Below are 21,400 nucleotides of genomic sequence, written 5' to 3'. Positions count from 1 at the left end.
AAAGCTAGACTAAAAACACATCTCTTTGACCTAGCATTCACATAATACATTATAGACTTCTATAATTCAGTGTTAGGCTGCATAGATTAGGTCAGCCGGAACCGGGAACACTTCCCATAAATCCTGATGTACTCGTTACATCATAAGAAGAATGGTGTCTACAACTAATATTAGTCTCTCTGTTATCCCGAGGTTTAGCGCAGTCCGCCGTTTACCCTGTACAGATAAAACGTTGTCAAAATAATTCCAGTTCGCATGGACACGCGGAAGCGATAAAACTAATTATGTATTATGAATTTTTAAGGCCAGACAGGTAGTTTGTTGAGGTCAATTTGTAGAGAAAGACTACACACCTGCGCACATATATATTCAAATGCGCATACCTATAGACTAAACACGTAATACGCATGTCTACGTCGTCTGCGTTTTCACATATTCGCATATTCGCATATTCGACACGTGGAGATGCTAACTTTTTTTCTTTCAAAATGATTCAACGCCTGCACCTTGGAACCTATTTCAATGTTCGCGTTCTCGAGCATCAGACACTGTTGTCGTGCGGATGAGCGGCCGGAGCACATTAAGGGTTTCTGTTAGAATGGTGTCGTCAATAAATAATGATCTTTGCAACGGAAGTGAATCAATCAAAACTACCTTTAGCTGGACAATAACTTTATTCTAGAGCTGCTGTAAAGCCAAAACAATCTCTGTTACTGTAATTTCCTATTATCGCTGTAAAGCTGCTTTGAAACAATCTATACAGTTAAAAGCGCTATATAAATGAAGGTGACTTGACTTCACCCAGGCATAAAAGCTTCTGTCAGTTAATGAAGATTTGACAGAAGAACTCACGGCTCGATTGGACTCTTGTCGTGTCAAAAGTGATGAGATTTTTTAGTTTTATGGACGCCGTCATCTTTGATATTACTTTGGCCACTGTCGCTAAGTTAACTGGTAAGAGAATACGGCTTGACTCCCATTTCATGTTCATACAGACTTTATTCAAGATGCTACTGTAAAAAAAAACTAAATCCCAAAGCCTGGTGAGAGAACGAAGGGAATGACAATCATTTTGACAACACACACTTGTCAAAATGACAAGTGTGTGTTCAGCAAATTAGCATTAATCCCCAATAATTCAAGCATTTTTTTGATAATGAACAAGTTTTAGAGGAGTCTGTGACTGCTGGTCCGAGGTTCAGCAAGGTTTTGGCCAGCTTCTGTACTGCAATATGATAATAAAAAAAAGGTTTCAGGTTTAACAAACACACTGAATAATAACAGTTTTGAATGCCTCAAAAATCTTTATGACAAATCCATAATATACATGATGAACAAATTGTTGTTCTTGTGCAGAGGTGTAAAGTCCAGGGGTCAGAAAGTAAAAGTCCTGCCATGTGTTTATTCCACCCATGAACTCACTCATCAGTTCTCTCTCCTGGCTGAAGAACTGTGATGATTAGCACATCCAGGTGATTGGAACAAAATAATGAAGAGGACGGTTACACTTTATTTTAAGGTGTCATTGTTACAGTGTAATTATATATTTAAGTACTGAGTAATATTAAGAAACTACATGTACTTACTATAGGGTCAGGGTAGGATTAGGGTTTGGTTGAGGGTTAGTTGCATGTAATTTTGCATAACTTACTGTTATTAATATGGTAAGTACATGTAACATATGTAACAAGGACACTGTAAAATAAAGTGTTACGAAGAGGACTTTTACTTTCTGAACCTGGACTTTACACCTCTGCTCTGTGTGTGTGTGTGTGTGTGTGCGCGCGCGCGTGTGTGTGTGTGTGTGTGTGTGTGTACTTGTACAACTATCTTTGTGAGGACCAGTTTGAGTTAGACCATTGGAGTGAGGACAAAGAGAGTAAAGTGAGGACATTTTGCCAGTCCTCACTTTCTGAGAGCCTTTAAAGGCCTGTTTGAGGGTCAAGACTTGGTTTTAGGGATAAGGTTATAATGAGGTTAAGGGTCGGTTTAGGGTCAGGGGTCGGGTTAGGCACTTAGTTGTGATGGGTAAGGTTAGGGGAAGCGGCTAGAGATTGCATTGTGTCAATGAATGTCCTCATAAAGATAGATGAACAAGAATGTGTGTGTGTGCGTGTGTTTGTGTTTCAGTAAACCCTACATTATGGGGACAAAATATCCCACCAAAGATGGCAATATCCGAAATCTTTGTCCTTGTTGGGGACATTTTTTGGTCCCCATGAGAAAAAAACAGATTATAAATCATACAAAGTAATGTTTTTTTGAACATGTAAAAATGCAGAAGGTTGAGGGGTAATGAGGGGTAAGGTTAGGGTTAGGGGATAAACTATACAGTTTGTACAGTAAAAAATCTAGGACTATTGTTCCTTCTGTATTGAAGGGAATCAGAGCTCAAATTATACAACATTGTATTTGTTTGTAACAAAACCGCAGCAGAAAATGACAGATACTGATCGGCCTGCTTTTCATTGTATGAAAAAAATCAGTAGCTTTGACATTTTTATAAAGGCGGAGTTTGGAGCTACATGAGGGGTAAACGGTGACACAATTGTGAAGTTGTGACTTTATTGTACTGAAGATAATAGATGATTGTACTGCATTGTAAAGAAACCCTTTTTAGTCCCACTTTAAATAAGGTGTCTTTAACTATGTACTTGCATCAAATTATTGTTAGTTACAGTGTACTTATTGTGTTGATTTTGTATTGCACAACTGCTGCTATTGAGCTGGATACAGGTAAGGTTAGAGACAGGGTTGCTGGTATGGCCAGGTTATTCTACAGTGTCATTGTTATGTTAAATATAGTTACTATAGTAATACATATAAATATAAATAATATAGTAAAACTATAAATTATGCATAATTACATGCAACTAACCCTGAACCAAACCAAACCCTAACCCAAACCCTATTAGTATTACTCAAAACTTGTGCAATTAAATGTGTTAAATGTATAATTAGTGTAACTATGACACCTTAAAATAAAGTGTAGCCAATATTTGTAATTTACGTACAATGTAAAAACATGTATGCGTTGCATCACATTTATTTAAATGTTAGTACAGAGTACTACTATAAAATAAAAATCACCAAAGATACAGTTGTTGTGTGGAAGTTAGATTCTCTACTATATTCCAAGTCAATAATAAACAATGACCACGCTAAATATAATTTTAGTTATCGACATATTCTGTAAATTATGTATGAAGTGTCCTTGGACGTTAGATAAATAGAGACCTTGCTTTTCAGAGCAAACAGAAATATAACTCACAGGTTATGCGAGATCGAATGTTCAGACATCACCACTAAACTGATCGATATTGCTTCTTGAATTATGACTGTAAAATTATAGGACTCTACACGACACATGGCTTGGTTCTCAGGTTCAACTTTATTTGGCTAGAATGCATGCAGATACTGTATTAACAACACAAAAGACAGCAAATGTCCACATTTCCAGAACTATGGAAAAAATGTATTTCTTCCAAATATAAAACATCCACTGAAAAAAGACCCTGCTTATCATTTTCAAATAATCTGTAATACATAATAGTAAATTACTGAGTGGTGGTTCAATGAGCCCATAATTGTATTTATAGAAATACTGCCAAAAAAAGATTATTTAGGTTTGTTTTTCATAATTAGAGCTTTAAAGTTGTGGAAGTAAAAAATCCCACTTGTTTTCTCCAAAGAGAAACAGATTAATAAAAATATCATATGAATCTTTTGAGTGATTTAAAAAAAAGAAGAAGTCATAAATAATTGTAACCAAGTTAAAATGCATTATAATATTTGCAGATTCCTTTTTGCATCTGAAATTGGTTGTTTTTCATGTGCTTTAATGTGTTTTACTATCTAAAGGAGTAACAATGAATAGATCAGTATTATAATGTATTATAATTGTGGTTGAAATTATTCATGAGATCATACAATGCATTATAAGGTGCATAATTGATGCATTAAACATATTTGTATAATGCATTATATATGAAGCCTTTAAGTAAAGTGATACCAAAAAACGAATATGTTGTTCTGTACTTATAATCAAAACTATATGTCAGTAGTTTTATATTTTTACCATTGCCTTTGATTCACTTAAGTCCTTCACAATGCTTTATAGGCTGAGCTGTTAATTTACTCATAAAATACATTTGTGCAAAACAACTTATACATACAGTACAAAGAATGAAAATGGCACAATTCACAGGAAAAAAACAGTCTTTTTACTAAAACCACTAGAACACAACAACAGTCACAAGACAATGCCAGTATAATCAGTACTCACTTTACAATAAGGTTCATTAGTTAATTCCCTTAGTTAACATGAAGAATGAACTGCACTACTTCAGCATTTATTAATAGTATTTCATATTAATTTTAACATTTACTAATACGTTATTAAAATCAAAGGATGTATTTGTTAACATTAGTTAATGCTGTATTTTTATTAACTACCATTAAGAAAGATGAATAAATACTGTAAGAAATGTTTTGCTCATTGTTAGCTCATGTTAGTTAACTAATGAACCTTATTGTAAAGTTTAACCAGTAACGTTGCTCTTTAATCGTCTGTAATATGGGTGACGTGAAAGCCGCTCAGTTCGACTCCCTTCTTACATTCGGTGAGGTTGGGATTGGTGTCCGTCTCCTCCACGGTCTTCCTGGAGTTGTATGTGGATTTCCAGCGCAGGAGAACGATCCTTTTGAAATATCTGACGGTGTTGTTCTTCACACTGACGAAGCAGAAGGTGTTGATCATACTGTTGCTCATGGCGATGCACTCGATGATGTAGAACGCCACCAGCGAGTTGCGCTCTCGCGAGATGAGCGTCGGGTGGAAATCCCGCAGGATTGTGTATCCGTAGTACGGAGCCCAGCAGAGGATGTACGCCGTGAGGATCCCGATGAGCACCATGACCGTCTTCCTCCGGCAGCGCAGGCGTTTGCGGATCTGCTCCGTTTGGAAACCCGGCACGCTCTTGAACCAGAGTTCCCGGGAGATGCGCAGGTAACACAGGGCCATGGTGAGCACCGGCCCGACGAACTCCACGGCGAAGATGAAGAGGAAGTACGAGCGGTAGTACAGCTGCTGGTCCACCGTCCAAATCTGGGCGCAGAAGGTTTTGCTGCGGTTCGCCCCGTTGGGGACTTTGGTCGCGGACGCGAAGTATGCAGACGGGATGGAAATGAGCACCGGGACGACCCACACCCCGGTTATGAGACAGTATGCGGTCTGGAGCTTCATTCTGGGCCTCAAGGGATGAACGATGGCCATATACCTAAAGGCGACAAAGATGACCAGGGTCAATTTCCATTCATACTGTACGGGGAAATTCACTAAAACATGCTTTTCGTTGACTAACCAATCACAATTTTTTGGTGTACAAAAATCGAATTATTTTTGGAAAAAATCGGATTGAGTGAATAATTCAATGACTCATAAAGACTTCACTTGTTTTATTACTGGGTGTATCAGCGTTTTTGAACAAATTTCTTGAATTAATGATTCGATGACACATTTTTAACAGTCACTTGTCGCCACCTACTGGTGTAATGAAGTAACTGATGTAATCTTTACTTGAAGTGTTAAGTTACTTTCAAAATGTGATTTAGTCTATTTGGATTATATAATTATAAACAATAAACTTTTATTCCAGTACTTCTGTGATAATATGAATGATTGTGAGATACTGATACTGTGTGGCTGAAAAAAAAAAAAAGATTGTTTGTGAAGCGGTTTCATATCTATTCATGACAACGGCGCTCTCTGGATCAGAAACCAGATCTGAATGTTCCTGTGATCAGACTTATCAAAGGTTTAATAGAAAGAGCCGGATCTCTGTCATTTAAGAATAGGATCACAATCTTTTAATGATTAATCATGCAGCTCTGTCTCTTTTTCTATGAATTTGCATAATTATGTATTGCACCCTCACCAATGTCATGAAACGTAAATGTCATACAAGTTAAGAATGCTAGCTTGTGGACTTTATTTTTTGAGTGAACTATTCTTTTTTCATTCTGAATTGTGAATGATCACATCTTTCTTATTATTTTATAAATATAAAATATTTTAACATAACTGCTAACTTTACACTGCACTATGTTGAGTCTTGTGTGAAAACCTAAAGCTCTCTAACACATCGAAATCACTGTGAAATCAATTAATTTCAATATTGCAATATTTATTATAAATAATTTATCAGCACATCAATGCTGTTTTAAATTGATGTTCCTGGTAATCTTGAATCAGAATAAGTTCCTCTTGCAGCATCTCTTCTCTTCTCTGATGATGTGGGCGGGGCAACCTGTCACTCACATGAGATCAGCCAATAGCAAACCACAACCATCCAATCAATTCCCCACAGAAAAAAACAAGCTCCGCCTACATTTGTTCTTGTTCCAGAAGCGTTTCACTCAAATATACGACACAATAGAGGAGAAAAGACTAGAGCAACTTCCATTTCAAGACATTTCAACACAATTCTCAATTCTTTTGCTGCACTGATGCTTCCTTCATGAAATGTTCATCTAGTACAATTTGTTCTATTTAAGGATTAATATCAGTAGATCAGAAACTTGTAAGCCATTCATAATTACATTTTGAATTAAGTCAAACAGCAAGGCAAATTTAATCACAAGTGGTTTTCATGTGGCCTTTTTCATAATTAAAAAACCCTGTGATGAGGTTCAAACAAACTCTGCCCTTTCATCATTTAACTGTAAAATGACTTGCTTAGATGAAGTGTCGGGGGAAACTTTAAACACTATTAATAACTGCTGAAGAAATTGTACAGGAGCTGAAATATAATCTTGATTCACTATGATATAGGACAAAACTGATCATTAATATGCTCAATGTTCCCACATGCTTTATTCCATTTCGAGCTGTTCGAGGGAAATGTAGCTTGTGTAAAGGACACATAATTTTGCTGTTGTACATTCACTGGAAAAGGATATTAAAGAATAGAGACAGCATTTTAAACAATTTCTTGCCCGTGGGATTCACTCACATTTTTACAGAAATATTCCAAACAGTCTTTCATATGTGACCATTAGCACAGTCTCTACATTTGGAAGCGGGTTGGGTTTTATTTATTGAATAAAACAGGGTCCAGAGGTAATATTCTGAATGGATGAGACGTGTTTGAATCTGGTAAACACACTTTCTGTGAAGCCTTTATTTAAAATGCATTATAGCGGTATTCTTAAGCCATTATAATGCATGTATAAATACGTATAATATGTTATATCATCTTATGAATAACCGTAACAACAGTTATAACTCATGTTACTTTACTTGAAGCAGACAAAGAGCACTAAAAACATTATGACCACTTTATAAAGCCTTATTATAAAGACGACAGTAAGATGTAGTCAGATACTCTGCAGATCTTAATCAATGCCAAGATATTATAACTATGGGAACTATAATCCTATAAAATTATATAATGTGTTCATTGTGTGTTTGGCTGTTGTTATGAATATTAAGGTTTTTAAAATGCATTTAGAATACCATTGTAATGCATTATAAATACAGGCTTCATAGAAAGTTTATCTTAAAATTAAAATTGCATCACTATTTTCTCACGTTCATGCTGTTCCAAATGTACAGTACACGTTTTTTTGTTTGTTTGTTTTTTAACACAATGGGAGATATTGGGAGAATAATTCATAGTAGGTTTTTATAATGCATTATAATGCATTCAGAATACCATTATAAATATCAGTGTCATAGAAAGTTAATCTAATAATTAAACTTACATCACTCTTTACTCATGTTTATGTTGTTCCAAACATGTACAGTATGTATTTTTTAAACACAAAGGGGAATTTTATTATTATTATTATTATTATACAATAATAATTCATAGTCACTATGATTGTCAAATCTGCCAAGTATTAGTAGATCCAGGAGAAATAACAGCTGTTATTCACCAATAATCTTTCCCTTCACCAATGTTACTATGAAATGTGACATATTCAAATGTGAAATGTGATAACTAGAAGGAAAAACATATAGATTTTTTCCCATACTCTTCAAAATATCTTCCTTTGTGTTCAACAGAAGATAGAAATTCATACAGGTTTGAAACAACTTGAGGGCGAGTAAATGATGACAGAATTTTCATTTTGAAGTGAACTATTTCTTAAAGTACAGCTCTACTTTAAGTTGCTAAGATAGTGAACAGGTTTTCACTTGCTTTGTTCTCAATACAGGATAATGCATGTCAGATTTTTAAATCCTACTGAATAACTGGAAAGCTTTTGTTGCAGAGTATGCAATATTTTCCTCACAGTTTAGTAATATTTGAAGAGTATAGGAGCCTCAATGCATGATGCATGAATCTGAAAGCCAAGAACATTTCGGCCACTGAATATGCAGTATATAGGAGGATATCTAAATCACACCGACCTGTCGACGGCGATGGCCAGTAAGGCATTGGTGGACACATACAGAGACACAGTCCTGAGGTAGTTGACGGAGGCACACAGCACTTTCCCATGGTCCCAGGAGAGCTGCTTGACCACGTAGTAATCCACCAAGAAAGGGCAGCACACCACCGCCACGATGAAGTCGGAGATGGCCAGGTTAGCGATCAGCAGGTTGGTGAGGTTCCTGAGTTTTTTGTATCGGGCCAGAGTGGCTATGAACACGAAGTTTCCGAAGCCGCACACCAGCATGATACAGACCAGGACCGCTCCGATGACAATGGTGGCCACGAAGTAGGCCAGTCCCTGCGTGGTGTCCGGCATCTCGTCAGCGGGAACGCCATAGTCCATGTCGTAGAAGTCCGTGTAAGTGTCATGGACGTCCAGAACGGGAACTTGACTGTGAGGGTTCACGTACACAGCCGCCAGCTGAGAGATGTTAGCGTCCGCCATGGCAGGAACACCAGAGGAGTGAGTGAGTGAGTGAGCTCTTGAAATTTCTGTCAGGTTTTTCGTCTCGTAAGGTTTTTCTAGCAGTCAGCGGTCATGATCCAGGCTGGTTCTTGTCTTCTGATAATGCTTCAGATGCTACATTTTCAGCAGGAGAAAGCTGCACATGAAACACAAAACAATCATGGTCAATGAAACAAAACATAAACACAGTCAATCAAACACTGATGTTATTTCATGTGGTAAACAATATTACTGAGTTTAGACACTTCAAGCTTTCTAAAGACATATCTCTCATGTCTGCGTGGCAAGTATTCGCTGAGTTTCGGTTCATTGTTTTGATGCGTTTCAGAAAGAAGTTCACAGAGGCTGATATGGCAGAAAGCACACACTGTTTGTTTTCTTCATTTCACAATAGAACAAAGTTTTGTTGTTCTTGTGAGTGTACACAAATAAAAGTATCCCTTTACAGTTTCGAATGATATATTACGTTTCTGTATGATAAAAAAAGAGTAGTTCACCCAAACATTAAAATGGTGAAAATCCTTACATCTGCCCTCGATCTCGTTCATGTGTTCATCAGAGAATTAGCGATGTCTGATTCAAGAACAAATCACAAAAGCGTTGAACACACAGCAGCTCTTGAGTAAATGTCTCCCTGTGGAAACTTAACAGTTCCATCCCATATGACAAAAAATATATACCTTCAAATATATTTTTAAACGTATTTTAAAATATACAAGAAATGGCCGAAAAATATATGAATGTAAATATATTTTCTGCCAAGACATTTTTTTTATTTTTGTATATTTTAAAAATAAAAATGTTTATTTTTAAAAGCATTTAAAATATATTTTGCCCTCCATATATTTAAAACCAAGAGAATACATTTACAAATTTAACATTTAAAGAAAAACTTTACTTGTTGAACATGAATACATGAACTTTAAAATGTAAATAAAAAAACAAAAAAAACAATGGCCACACTGCAAAAGTTGGAGTTTATAGTGTATATAGAAAACATAGTGTAGATCTTCAGAAGGCTATTCCATCCACATTTGCATTTAGCCAAAATGCAGTATACTGTAAGACTGGAAATGTGTTTTCTTGCCCCTGAAATATATTTTGGTATATGAACGTTAAAACTAAATATATTTTCAATTTCATTGTGTACAACACATATTTAGCATATATTTTGGGCAGAATTATTATTATTTTTAATTTTTTTGCAGTATGGGATTTCAGAAGACTTGCAATATATTTTTTGATAAACTTTTATTGTGCTTTTAGTTCATTGAAAGCTTATTTCCGTTTCACTATAATTGTATGGAAAAGAGCAACCAGAGTATTATTCAAAATATCGCCTTTTGTGTTTGAAGAAAGAAAGAAAGTCATACAGAGTTGGAACGATTAGGTGAATAATGATAGATTGTTCATTTTGGAATAAACTGTTCGTTTAAAGGTCCCATTGCATGGATTGTTTGCAAGCCATGATGTCTATCGAGGAAAAACCAATATCGCGCTCGCATATATTCTCATTTTCTCATGGGCGGGCCAAATTCTCTTTGCGGGCAAAGAAGAGAAAGGGGAGGTGACCTTTCACCTTATGACGACATAAGGGGAAGAGTCTAGATTCGCCCGTCTGAGCTTTCATTTTCTCAAAAATACCCAGGGCTCGGTTTACACCCATCAAAACGTCTAGCCACTGGGGGACCATAGGCAGGCTACTCATATTAATGTTAAAAAAATTCATAAAGTGAAAATTTCATGCAATGGGACCTTTAAATAATGAACACATTTTCATTAACTTGAGGGGGAGGAAATGTTGAAAGATTCCCGTGGTAGAAACAGCTCCAGTCTCCTGCGGATAATGTATTTATAATGTATGTACTTTCTCCTTCTGCAATGTGTCTGTATTACTAAAAAAAAAGTGGATGAACGTGATTCATATGAGGGAAACATGAATGCATGCCACTGAGAAGCATCCAGACATCTTAGGAAACCAAGTAGAAAGAAAACGATGCATCTTTGCAAACCAAAAGCATTTAGATGGTAAAATATGCCATTTTAAAGAAAAGACTGTTTTAAAGCGGAAAGTTTGACTGTATATACATTCAAGGATTGATTATTAAAGTGTGATGCTTATTTCAAAGTAAAAAATCATTTCACTTAAATCATTTTACATTACTAAACATTTTGCCTTCCTGGCTCCACCACGACATCCTATTCCATTTTAATAAGATTCGTCTTTTATTAAACATGTATTAACAATGCATTAAAAGGGTGTTAACTTGTGATACATCAAGTAAAGCTTTATATATTTATATATTATAATTAATTGTAATCACAGTCATAATACATTATAACCCCACAGCATGTAAATCATAAATAGAAAAATGCAATATACCTATGGAACTGGAATATTTGATCACGTCTGCAACATGAGCTTTATTATAAAGAGGCATCATAATGCAACTGTGCTTACAATTATTGTTTGTTTTCTTGAAATGAAAAATCAACAATTCTGTTTGCCGGCCGTTTACTTTATTACACTAGAGCAAGGCTGTAAACGGTTCATAAAGAAGAATAACAATAATAGACATCAATAATGACAGATATTTCACAGTGAATATTTATCACTTTATCCAACATTATTTAAGCTGTCACCTCATGTTTTATTACATGTTTAGTATAAATAACGATGAAGTTGTCTCAATTGATGTTGTGCGTAAACTTACCGACTTGGAAGAGTTGAGAGACGCGTGTCATTGTCGCTCGCGCGCGATGTTTGCCGCATCCGTGTAACGCGCGCGCTGGTGTGCGCGGCTCCGCTCGGGTCCTGCACAGATGAGCATCTTCTCTCTCCCTCTGGTGGCTCATGTGAAAGTCTGATCAGTGGCGCGATCAGTCCTCCAGCACGGCTTCACCTGTTCACCGTGACGCGGTGACGCGCGCTAATTGTAAGAGTCTCTACAATACGCCAAATTATACAGTCCTTGAATTAAAAGGCTCAGTTGGGATTATATTGCAACATTATTCATAGCCTATAGATAAAGTTATAAAGTGTCCCAATTTACCTGACTGAATTCACCAAATATACCATCCTCCTGAGACCCAGAAAAAAAGTTAGTCTTTTTTTTCATGTCATTACATTGCTTAGACTAGAGCATAAGAAGAAAAGAAAAAGAAAAAGAAATTTTTTGGAAAATTATATTTCATTCATTTGTTATGTTATGTCCTCTGTAGAGGACACCAGGACTCAATTTTAAAAATAAAAAGACATGAATGGACAAAAACAATGGTATTTTATTTTAAATCATCAATCAATTGTTAGGTTTCAGAATTTTATAAAGCCTAACAAACTTTGAATAAAGATGATTCTTAACTATGTTATGAAAGATATAACAGAATTATTTGATAAACCATTTTGCTTTATGCAATATGTGTGTAAAATGGCCATAAGCCGGTTTTCCCATTTTATACAATGTATCTATACATTGTATCTAATTTGCATATTAATGTGTTCTTGGGGCAACATACAATGAAAAAAGAAGCGTAATAATTGTAGTAGTAATTGGCAAGATTTTCATTATAATATCTAATATTTCATAGGAATATTGAAATATAATTTCTTACCCTATTCACTTGTGTCTCCTGAAATTCCTGATAAACATGATTTCAGTCCTGATGTCCTCTACAGTGGACATATATGAAATCTATGCCTTTCGAAACAGAAAGTCATATTTTGATTTGAAAACCCATAACATTTTCCTGAGATGTTTATTTATGACAAACAATTAAAAAATGTGTCAGATTTAAATGATAATTACAAAATATGATCATATTTCCACATGAGTGTTAAATTTGATCAATAAATGAATGTCAGTCATTTTTAAAGTCCAAGGAGAGGCAGTTGTCATTGTGAAACTTCCAAACATTTGGTGAAAGCCCTGAATGTGCTCTATACTGGACATCCATGATGTATGATGTCAGAGAAATGCACAAACATATAATGTCCACTACAGAGGACAAAAGCCTATTCCTGGGTCCAGGAAGCAGATTTGTGTTCATTTAGGAGCCATTTTTCTTTGTTTATTTATTTGTTCTCTCCTTGATTTTTATTTACTATAATGCATTTTGATTTTGAAAAACTTAATGTGTTTTTTATTTTTTAAGCAACAGCATGGGAAGTCTCCATTACCTAGACTAGTAACAAGCGGTGGTCAGTGTTGAGGGTAACCGTGAGTAATGTAATCAGATTACTTTTCCAAGTAACTAGTGCAGTAATGCATTGCTTTTAAATTTACAATGAAATATCTGAGTAACACTTTCAAAAACGTAACGCAAGTTACTTTGTTTTCCCATGCTTTGACTGACTCCAGTCCTCATGTTGAGATAAATCAGGAGTGCAGAGGTACTGTGTGCATTTTCTTCAGCTTGAGGCTTGTTCATTTCACTTTTTGGTGAGAAAGAGCCTTTAAATGTGCCAAAAATATGACTTTTTGTTATAAAACAAAACAAAACAAAAAAACAGCCAAGCCCAGCACAGGTGAGGAAACACAACACAAAAGTAACTTAATTACATAAAAAAGTAATGCAATTAGTTACTTTTTAGGGAGTAATGAAATATTAGTAAGTCAAGTAATATACTAATATAATAAAGGAATGCATTACTTTTAAAAGTAACTTTCCCCATGGTGGTGAAAAATATATATATTTCAATGCATTAGCATTGCATTTCAAAACAGCAAGAAAACGCAAAGGTATTAACATATTTTCCACCCGTCTAATATTTTTAAAATCACAATGTCAGCTCCTTAGGGAACCATGCAACTTGTCTAATTAAAATTGTTCTTATACATTTAAATGTTTGATTAAAGGCTGTGAATAACCTTTGAGTTCTGAGAGTGATTAAATAAATAGTCAGAGCCACTTCAACCACTTCAGCTGACATTAAACTGAAGTAGACAAACAATGGCTTGTGTCACGGTTCTTCTCTTAACAGCTGAACTTAAACAACAGCATGATGTGTGAAGCATCCGTTACTCCATCAGCTCATCCGATGGGTTATTAAACGACTGCAGACGGTCTGATGAGCAGAGGGACTAAGGCTGTTTCCCAGGTAATGATGACCTGATCCACTCTTTCATTAAACACACTTACGCTGTTAGAGAGCAGACAACTGCTGTTTCTGGAACCGCATCGACTCCCTGTTGTTTTTAGACTAATTCTATTGATATATGTTCATTGTGCTGAGGTTTTGTTCTAAGAAAGTCAGAGCATATGATTTACTAAAAAGCCATAGCCAGCAGGATAAACAATATTTTCTTCACTTGTCAGACAATATTTTCAGTAAAAAGACACGCATTGCAAAAGAAATGCATGCAACAAATGCTTTGTCAGGAGAGACAAGCTGAACATATATTTTGCATACAGAAATCTTGGTTAGATGATGCCCTTAGTTGTGCCAAGTTCTTAAAGTCATATGCATATGCTAATGTGGTCAGGTTATTCCCTGAGTCAGTGTGATTCATTACAAGAATGCATTAGTTAAAGAAGCCCAGGAGCAGGAGGAGATCTGGTTAATTTCATTGAGGGAATCCTTGTGGAAAAAAGGTACTATGGAAATAATGTGCTTTAAAAGAATACGGCTGGACTGCATGTCTATTACAGTGTGAATTTATATTACATTCAATTAGCTAAACTTTACAGTTTTTGCTTGAATTTATTTATTTATTAATTTAACCTTTATTTATTTTGCCTTGTCCCTGCGTGCTTTCCTAACTTCTTACATGAAAAACATGCAGTTTATTAAAGGAATATTATGGGTTTATTAAAAGTAAGCTCAATCAACAGCACATGCACATCATTTTGATTACCACAAAAATGAATTACAACCCGTCCCTATTCTTTTATAAAAGTAAAAATCTGGGTTACAGCTCTAAAGGAAGTTAATGCGGACAATTTTCCAAGGTTGTTGCCATGATAACTAAAACTGCCACAGAAATGACCGAAACTTTACAGCCCAGCATTGAAATCCTCCAAAAATTGGTGGCATTGACTTCCATTGTAAGTTTCTCACTACTTCCAAGGACAAGTCTAAATTATTTTAATGTGTTGACATGCTGTGCCACAAACGCTGTCGATTGATCTTAACTTGAAAAGAACCCGAAATATTCCATGTGTTCCATTGTTTTCAGTATTAGTTACATTCCATCCTGCATGATGACATTATAAATAGAGCATGGAAATAGAGCGTAAGTGGTATTTCTGTCAGGGAGGCTCGTAGTGCGTTAGTCATTCAGTCAAACAATTATAGCCTATCACAGTGCTGCTTTAGCTTTAAAAGTTCATGATGGCCTACATTTATCTGCGTTCATGAGCTGTCATGGCAACCGCCACCAGTCCCGGCCCACGGGGGGTCAGGCTCGCGTCCCAGCGAATTCTCTCAGTGGGATCTGACGGTTAAAAGAAATCAAAATCAATTTCAAGCTGGCATCTCAAACAAACCTGGTCATAAACTATCCCTTCCCTCAATGACTAACCCTAGGATTCTTGACTAAGAAAGAACGCCTCATGCCAAAAAGGTTCTATAAGGAGAAATGTCTTAAATGATTAGATAATACTTTCACGTTTAATGTGTTATTTCAAATTTTCCAGTGATGTTTCTAGAATGTTTAAAAGCTATTTAATTCATAAAATTAAATGTAGAATGTTAATATTGCGTTACTGATTTGTTCCTAGTTATTCACCAATAAAGTGTTACAGAATCACTTTGTGAGTGTGTGCTGTAATGTGGAAAGCCGTGCAGATTGTGGTATACATGTGCAGTCTTGAGGACTGAGGTAGACTACGTGACCTAAATGGCCGCGCTGTAACCCAGTGGGTGAGTGCTAGAATGTCAGCAGGCATTACGCTTACAGGGTCAGATCACAGATCAAGTGCCTTCAGAGGCTAACGTGAGCTACACGGAGCAAATGATAACCGAGAATGAAAGACGGTTGCAGTTGTTGCTGGAGTAACCCATTAGAAATGGTATATAATTGGTCACATCTTTAAATATTTTCAGTCAGGTTAGCTTTTATTGCCATTGAAAATAATGCTTTAAATATCAGGCCATTTGGGCACAGAGTATGTGCTTTTGTCATCATTCTGTTCAGTTTAGTTTAGTTTTCGTGGACTTTGTTTTCATTTGTCATGTGTCTTTCTTCTGATTAACGTCACTCATCAGCATCCTTGGTTACCATCATTAATAATTTATCCGTGTCAGCTGTGTTAGTTTAATCATCTTGTTTGAGTTTGTGTATACATAGGTCACCTTATCCTGCACTCTTTTTCCGGTATTTTGTACAATATGGTGTGTGTTTGTATTCTTTGTATGAATCGCTACCTGTTGGATTATTATAAGTAAAGTAACCCATTTGAATCTTCATATTCTGTGTCTACGTCTTCCTATCTGCATGCACCCGTTACAGCTTTAAGGTCCTTGCACACTGAGTATGCGTTTTTTCGTATTCATAATTCGGTAGCTTTGAATTGTCAAAACACCTCTCAAAATGCTTGCTACATTTGCGAAAAACACAGAAAATCGAACCCGATCCCAATTTTTTTATGATGGACGAAAGTTTTGGAGGCAGTGTGCAAAGATGATTGACATAACGTGAGGTCGTGTTTATTTTATACGTACGAAAATTCCGGACTCATTATTCATTTGAAAACAAACAAAATGTTTTGTTAAAGTTTGCAAAGTGCAAAAAACTGACAAATTGAGTTTTTTTTTTTTTTTTTTTTTTTTTTTCAGGTAGCGAACATCTCAGACACATTAATGTTGAGATTAGTAATTAATTAGTAATTATTTATCATTTTTCATAGTTACCTATTATTTCTTAATGATGCCAATCTCATTCAGTAGGCAGGTCCATGGGTGGGAATAGTGTCAGTAGAGCGCCATCTTTGGTTTACTCTTACTGACATCAAAGAAAAGGATAAGACACTCTATAAGACAAAAATAGAGTGGTTAAAGGCACTAGCAGAGTACTGGGCCGCGTGGAAAGTATGCCCGAGATCTCACAATGGGTGTTCTATTGGCTGTACTATTCAACAAGGCTACACCATCCAATTCCGGAAAGGCCCACCTCTTCTCAACGGGGTCCTTCCCATGACAGTGAGTCCTTAGGAGGCCTCGGCTTTGAGTCAGGAGATTTTGTCACTCTTAGAGAAAGGGGCTATAGAAGAGATACCCTCGCTCAGATAGAGTCAGGCTTCTACAGCCGTTATTTTGCTGTGCCCAAAAAGGATGGTGGTTTGCGTCACTTAAATCTTGCGCTCAGAGCAAGCAAATTCAAAATGCTGACGTTAAAGTCCATTTTGTCTCATGTTCAAACCGGAGATTGGTTTGTGACCATCGGGCCTGGACAATGGACAATGCGGGCACAATTGTCTCCCGCACGCTTTCATTCATTACAGGACTGTCTGGGTCAGTTCTACCAGAAAGACTCGGGAGAATTATTTCAACAAATCGTACATTTATTGACAGCTCAGCAAGCTGATAATATACAAAGTCATTTGGCGTAGGCCTCGTCCGTAGTGCATAATCCGAGGGTATCGGATCTGCAATTCCTGCCTGAAGACGAAGGCAGGGGCGCAGCCGACCCCCCCGGGAGGTATGGACAGGACCATCCTGGAAGTGGTGGGGGAGGATGGGGGTAATCGTCGCTTCAGTATCTGCGAACTCAAACTTGTGTAAGTACCGAGCTTTTATACAGTGAGCATAAGAATATGATTGGATAGAAGTGAAGGCAATAGGTGACGTAGTAATTGAGTCTTCCTGGCAGAACTTATGCTAAAGCTTTCATTTCTGGGTATGACTTCTAGTCCACGTTGGTTTATGTTGCAGACTTATGGCAGCAGCGTCCCCTGTGGTTCAGCTGGGCCTGCTCCACATTAGACCATTCCAATGGTGGATCAAAAGCCAAGGGATCTCGCCTCATTGCCACACTTTCCGCAGAGTTCTGATCAAGCGCATTTCACACCCTGCATCTGTGGACGAGACTCCCGCTTCTTCGCAGAGGAGTCCAGCTAGGGCCGTATTGTCGTCGCAAAACTATCATGACAGACGCATCCCTCACGGGCTGGGGGCCAGTTTATCAAGGACGCCCGACCTTTGGAGTCTGGTTAGAAGTGCATCGTGGCTGGCACATAAATTGTTTTGAAATGCTGGCAGTGTTTCTGGCACTCAGAGTACAAACTGACGAAGTTAGACATCTGTTGTTGGTGGCCCAGTTCTGGCCCACTCATACCCCTTTTCCACCAAGGCAGTGCTGGTGCCGGTTCGGAGCCGGTGTCTACTCGCGAACCAGTTCTTCATGTTTCGACAGCCAAAGAACCGGTTCTCGGCCAGGAAAATTATTTCCAAAGCGGCACCAACTCTTTGCTGGACTAGAACCGTTCTTTTACCACATCATGCTTAAGTCGGGGGCTGGGGGTGGAGTTATTGTCGAATTTCTTCTCGAACGTAACCTCCGTCTATAGTAATCCAGACGAGCAGCACAAATGTGTTCTAAACGTCTTCTTCTGACCCCAATATAGGATCGCAAAGCCTGGAGAAACATTTGCAGAAAGACGATGTAGTCCGCCATTGTAATTGTTATGCTTGAAGTTGGCGCAAGCGTTTCTGGGAAAGCTAAGACGTATGGCAACGTACACAGTGATGTAACGACGTCGTTCGCTGGGCTCTCTAGTCAGTGGAAAAACAAACAGGTTCTGAGAAGGTTCGCAAGTTGAACCAACTTTGAACCAGCAGTTCCGAACCAGTTCTTTTTTGGTGGAAAAGGGGTATCAGATATGGTTTTCAGACCAGGTCAGTCTGTTAGTCGGCCCTCCTTGGGAGGTTCCCCTGAGACCAGACCTGCTGACTCAGGCCCAGGGTATGATTTGGCACCCCATCCGGACTTATGGAAGCTGTGGGTGTGGCCCCTGAGCAGGGCGCATTAATGTTTTCTGGTCTCTCGGCTGAGATTACAGATACTATTCTTAACTCTAGGGCTCCCTCCACAAGGCACCTGTATGTTTTTAAGTGGAAGCTGTTTGCCTCTTGGTGCAGGCAACGTGACCTGGACCCAGTTCATTGCCCTGTCGGTTCAATACTGGAGTTCTTGCAGTGTCGCTTTATGGCAGGGACAGTCCCAGCCACTCTTAAGGTTATTGTAACAGCTTTATCTTCTGAACATGTGCCTATGGGAGGTGTTTCTATTGGAGGTCACCCCCTGGTCTCCCGTTTTCTGCAAGGGATGAGATGGCTTAGGCCTTTCCGTGTACAAATTCCCTCATGGGATCTTTCTATCGTCCTGGAGGGTTTAACAGGTGACCCCTTTGAGCCATTGGAGTCTGTGTCAGAAAAGTTCTTCACCCTTAAGAAAGTTCTTATAGTTGCTTTATCCTCCCTTCAGAGAATTGGGGATCTACAGGTTCTTTCAATCAGCCCTTCTTGTATGGATTTAACCCGGGGTTGGTTAAAGTCTTGTTGCGACCTAGGGCAGGTTATGTTCCTAAGGTTGCTTCGACCCCTTTTCGTTCCCAGCAAGTGGTCCTGGAGGCTTGTTCCCCTCCTGACTCGGAGACTGGGAGTGATGTGCGGCCTCTTGGCCTCTGCCCGGTGAGGGCGTTAAAGATCTGTGTCAACTGTACATCCCAGTGGTGTAATGGCTAAAAGGCGTTTATTCAATTAATCATTAATTACTAGCTTATTTTTTTTCTTATTTATCACATGAATGTGGATACTTCAAATGTTTAACAAATTGTAAATAATGGCTAATATGCCCTAACTATATGTTAAGTTAATCATTAATTACTAGTGTGTTTGTGCTTAACTAATGCATAATTCTGGACCCTTAAAACGAAGTGTTACCCTGAAAGGGACTGAGCAGTAGAGTTTTTAACAAATTTGAAACTTTTTCATTTTTTTAGTTGTAAAGTTTTGGCCAGTCTTTATGATAGATTTACAGCAATGCATAGCCTAACCATTAAAGAGATGTATGTGCTATTCGGGCATTTAATGTTGTTCATTGTGAATGCTCTGAATGTGTTTATTTACTCTTTGAAAAATGCTGTCAGTTCAGCTGTCATGTTTCTGCAAAGTTCTGCGTATCATTGTGAAAGCTAAATGCAGCAGACACAAGAATATTCCGCTTTGTGCAATATCAATTCCAAATGACAAAAAAAACCCATTGATGTCCCAGTGAAGATTCTATAGCCAGGCACACACAACGCACAAGAGAATGTACACAGCTCTGTTCATTCGACACACTCATACGTCATCCTCCCATTTGCTTCTAGCCAGTCACGTCCCTCACAATGTCAAAGGAGAACGTGTTCATTTAGAAAGCAGACTGCAAAGTAAAGGAGAGGGGAGCTCTGCCAGCTTATGCTTTGAGCAATCACTTGAGGATGCTTCAGTGTGATAATAATCCATTATGACAGAGAGTAGCTCCATCTCCTATCAGAGCATGGCAGAGACCCCTAAAGCCCTGATGTGGATGACTCACCTTCACCTGAGCGGGGCCACAGAGCCCTGGTGCGCCAGACAGATCGCAGTGACCAGCTGATTACCTCCGAATGCCTCTTAACAAAAGTGGACTCCAAATTCTGACTGGGTGAACAAGAAACTGTAATAAGACAAGTACACTAGTGGTCAAAATTTTGGAATAATTATGATTTTTTTTTCATAAATCCCGACCCGACCCGACCTATCCCGCTAAATTTAGATCTCATTTACAGAATCTCACATTTAAATTTCCCCTAACAAAAGAGAGCATGACTGGGGATAACATTACCAAATATAAAATGTTTGCTTTACAAGAATTCTGTTTGCTATTTTGGTCGTATCATGACACTGTATGTAAAACAAACAACAACAAAAAAAACAGTAAAAAAATGTCACAGAGAATTTTTTTTAAATAAATGCGATATTTGTCACAAAAAATTATAAGCTAAAAATATGAATAAAAGAAAACTGTTGGCTTACTAGCTATACTGCAAAATTAAATTTTGCCTGCTGTAAAAGTTGAGGCCACCTAATACAGTAGTCAACATTTGAAGTGGATCAAAACCTTTCATTAAAGTTATACATGAATTTTGAACAACACCCGTTCTTGTTCTTTTTTTCTTGTACTTTTTGATCCACTTCAAATGTTGACTACTGTATAAAGTGTGATTGTAGGGCACTGGGTCTTTGAAAGAAAGAGTATTTATTTCTTATTTCCATGCATAAGATATCAATTTCATGAGGTTAATCAGCAGATACACTAATGGATGTATTGACATGCTGGGTAATAAAGTACTGGCTGTTATGCGTCATTGCCAGACTGTAGTTGAAATGTTTAGTTGTTTTGTGTGCCCTAAAACAGCAGGCCTTGCAGTTTTTCATTGTCAAACAAAGGGCTATTGAATCTTATCATTGTGATCATAGACTCAGCTGCTGTTCTGGAAACAAAAGCAGAGCTCAAAAGATCATTCAACA

The 21,400-nt window shown here is 37.5% G+C and overlaps 1 protein-coding gene across 1 annotated transcript; it reads right to left on the bottom strand.

Moving 5' to 3' along the window:
• Positions 1–3,374: 3,374 nt before the first annotated feature.
• Positions 3,375–11,705, bottom strand: prokr1b (prokineticin receptor 1b). The gene is made up of 3 exons (XM_079855837.1): positions 11,622–11,705; positions 8,417–9,043; positions 3,375–5,279 (listed from the first exon to the last, which is right to left on the bottom strand). Exons 2-3 carry the CDS (start codon positions 8,884–8,886, stop codon positions 4,562–4,564), a joined length of 1,188 nt encoding a protein of 395 aa, XP_079711963.1. The 5' UTR covers positions 8,887–9,043; positions 11,622–11,705; the 3' UTR covers positions 3,375–4,561.
• Positions 11,706–21,400: the final 9,695 nt, after the last annotated feature.

Source organism: Squalius cephalus (assembly GCF_949319135.1).
Source record: "Squalius cephalus genome assembly, chromosome: 21".
Taxonomy (NCBI): Eukaryota; Metazoa; Chordata; class Actinopteri; order Cypriniformes; family Leuciscidae; genus Squalius; species Squalius cephalus.
This window is presented reverse-complemented; position numbering and strand designations above follow the sequence as displayed.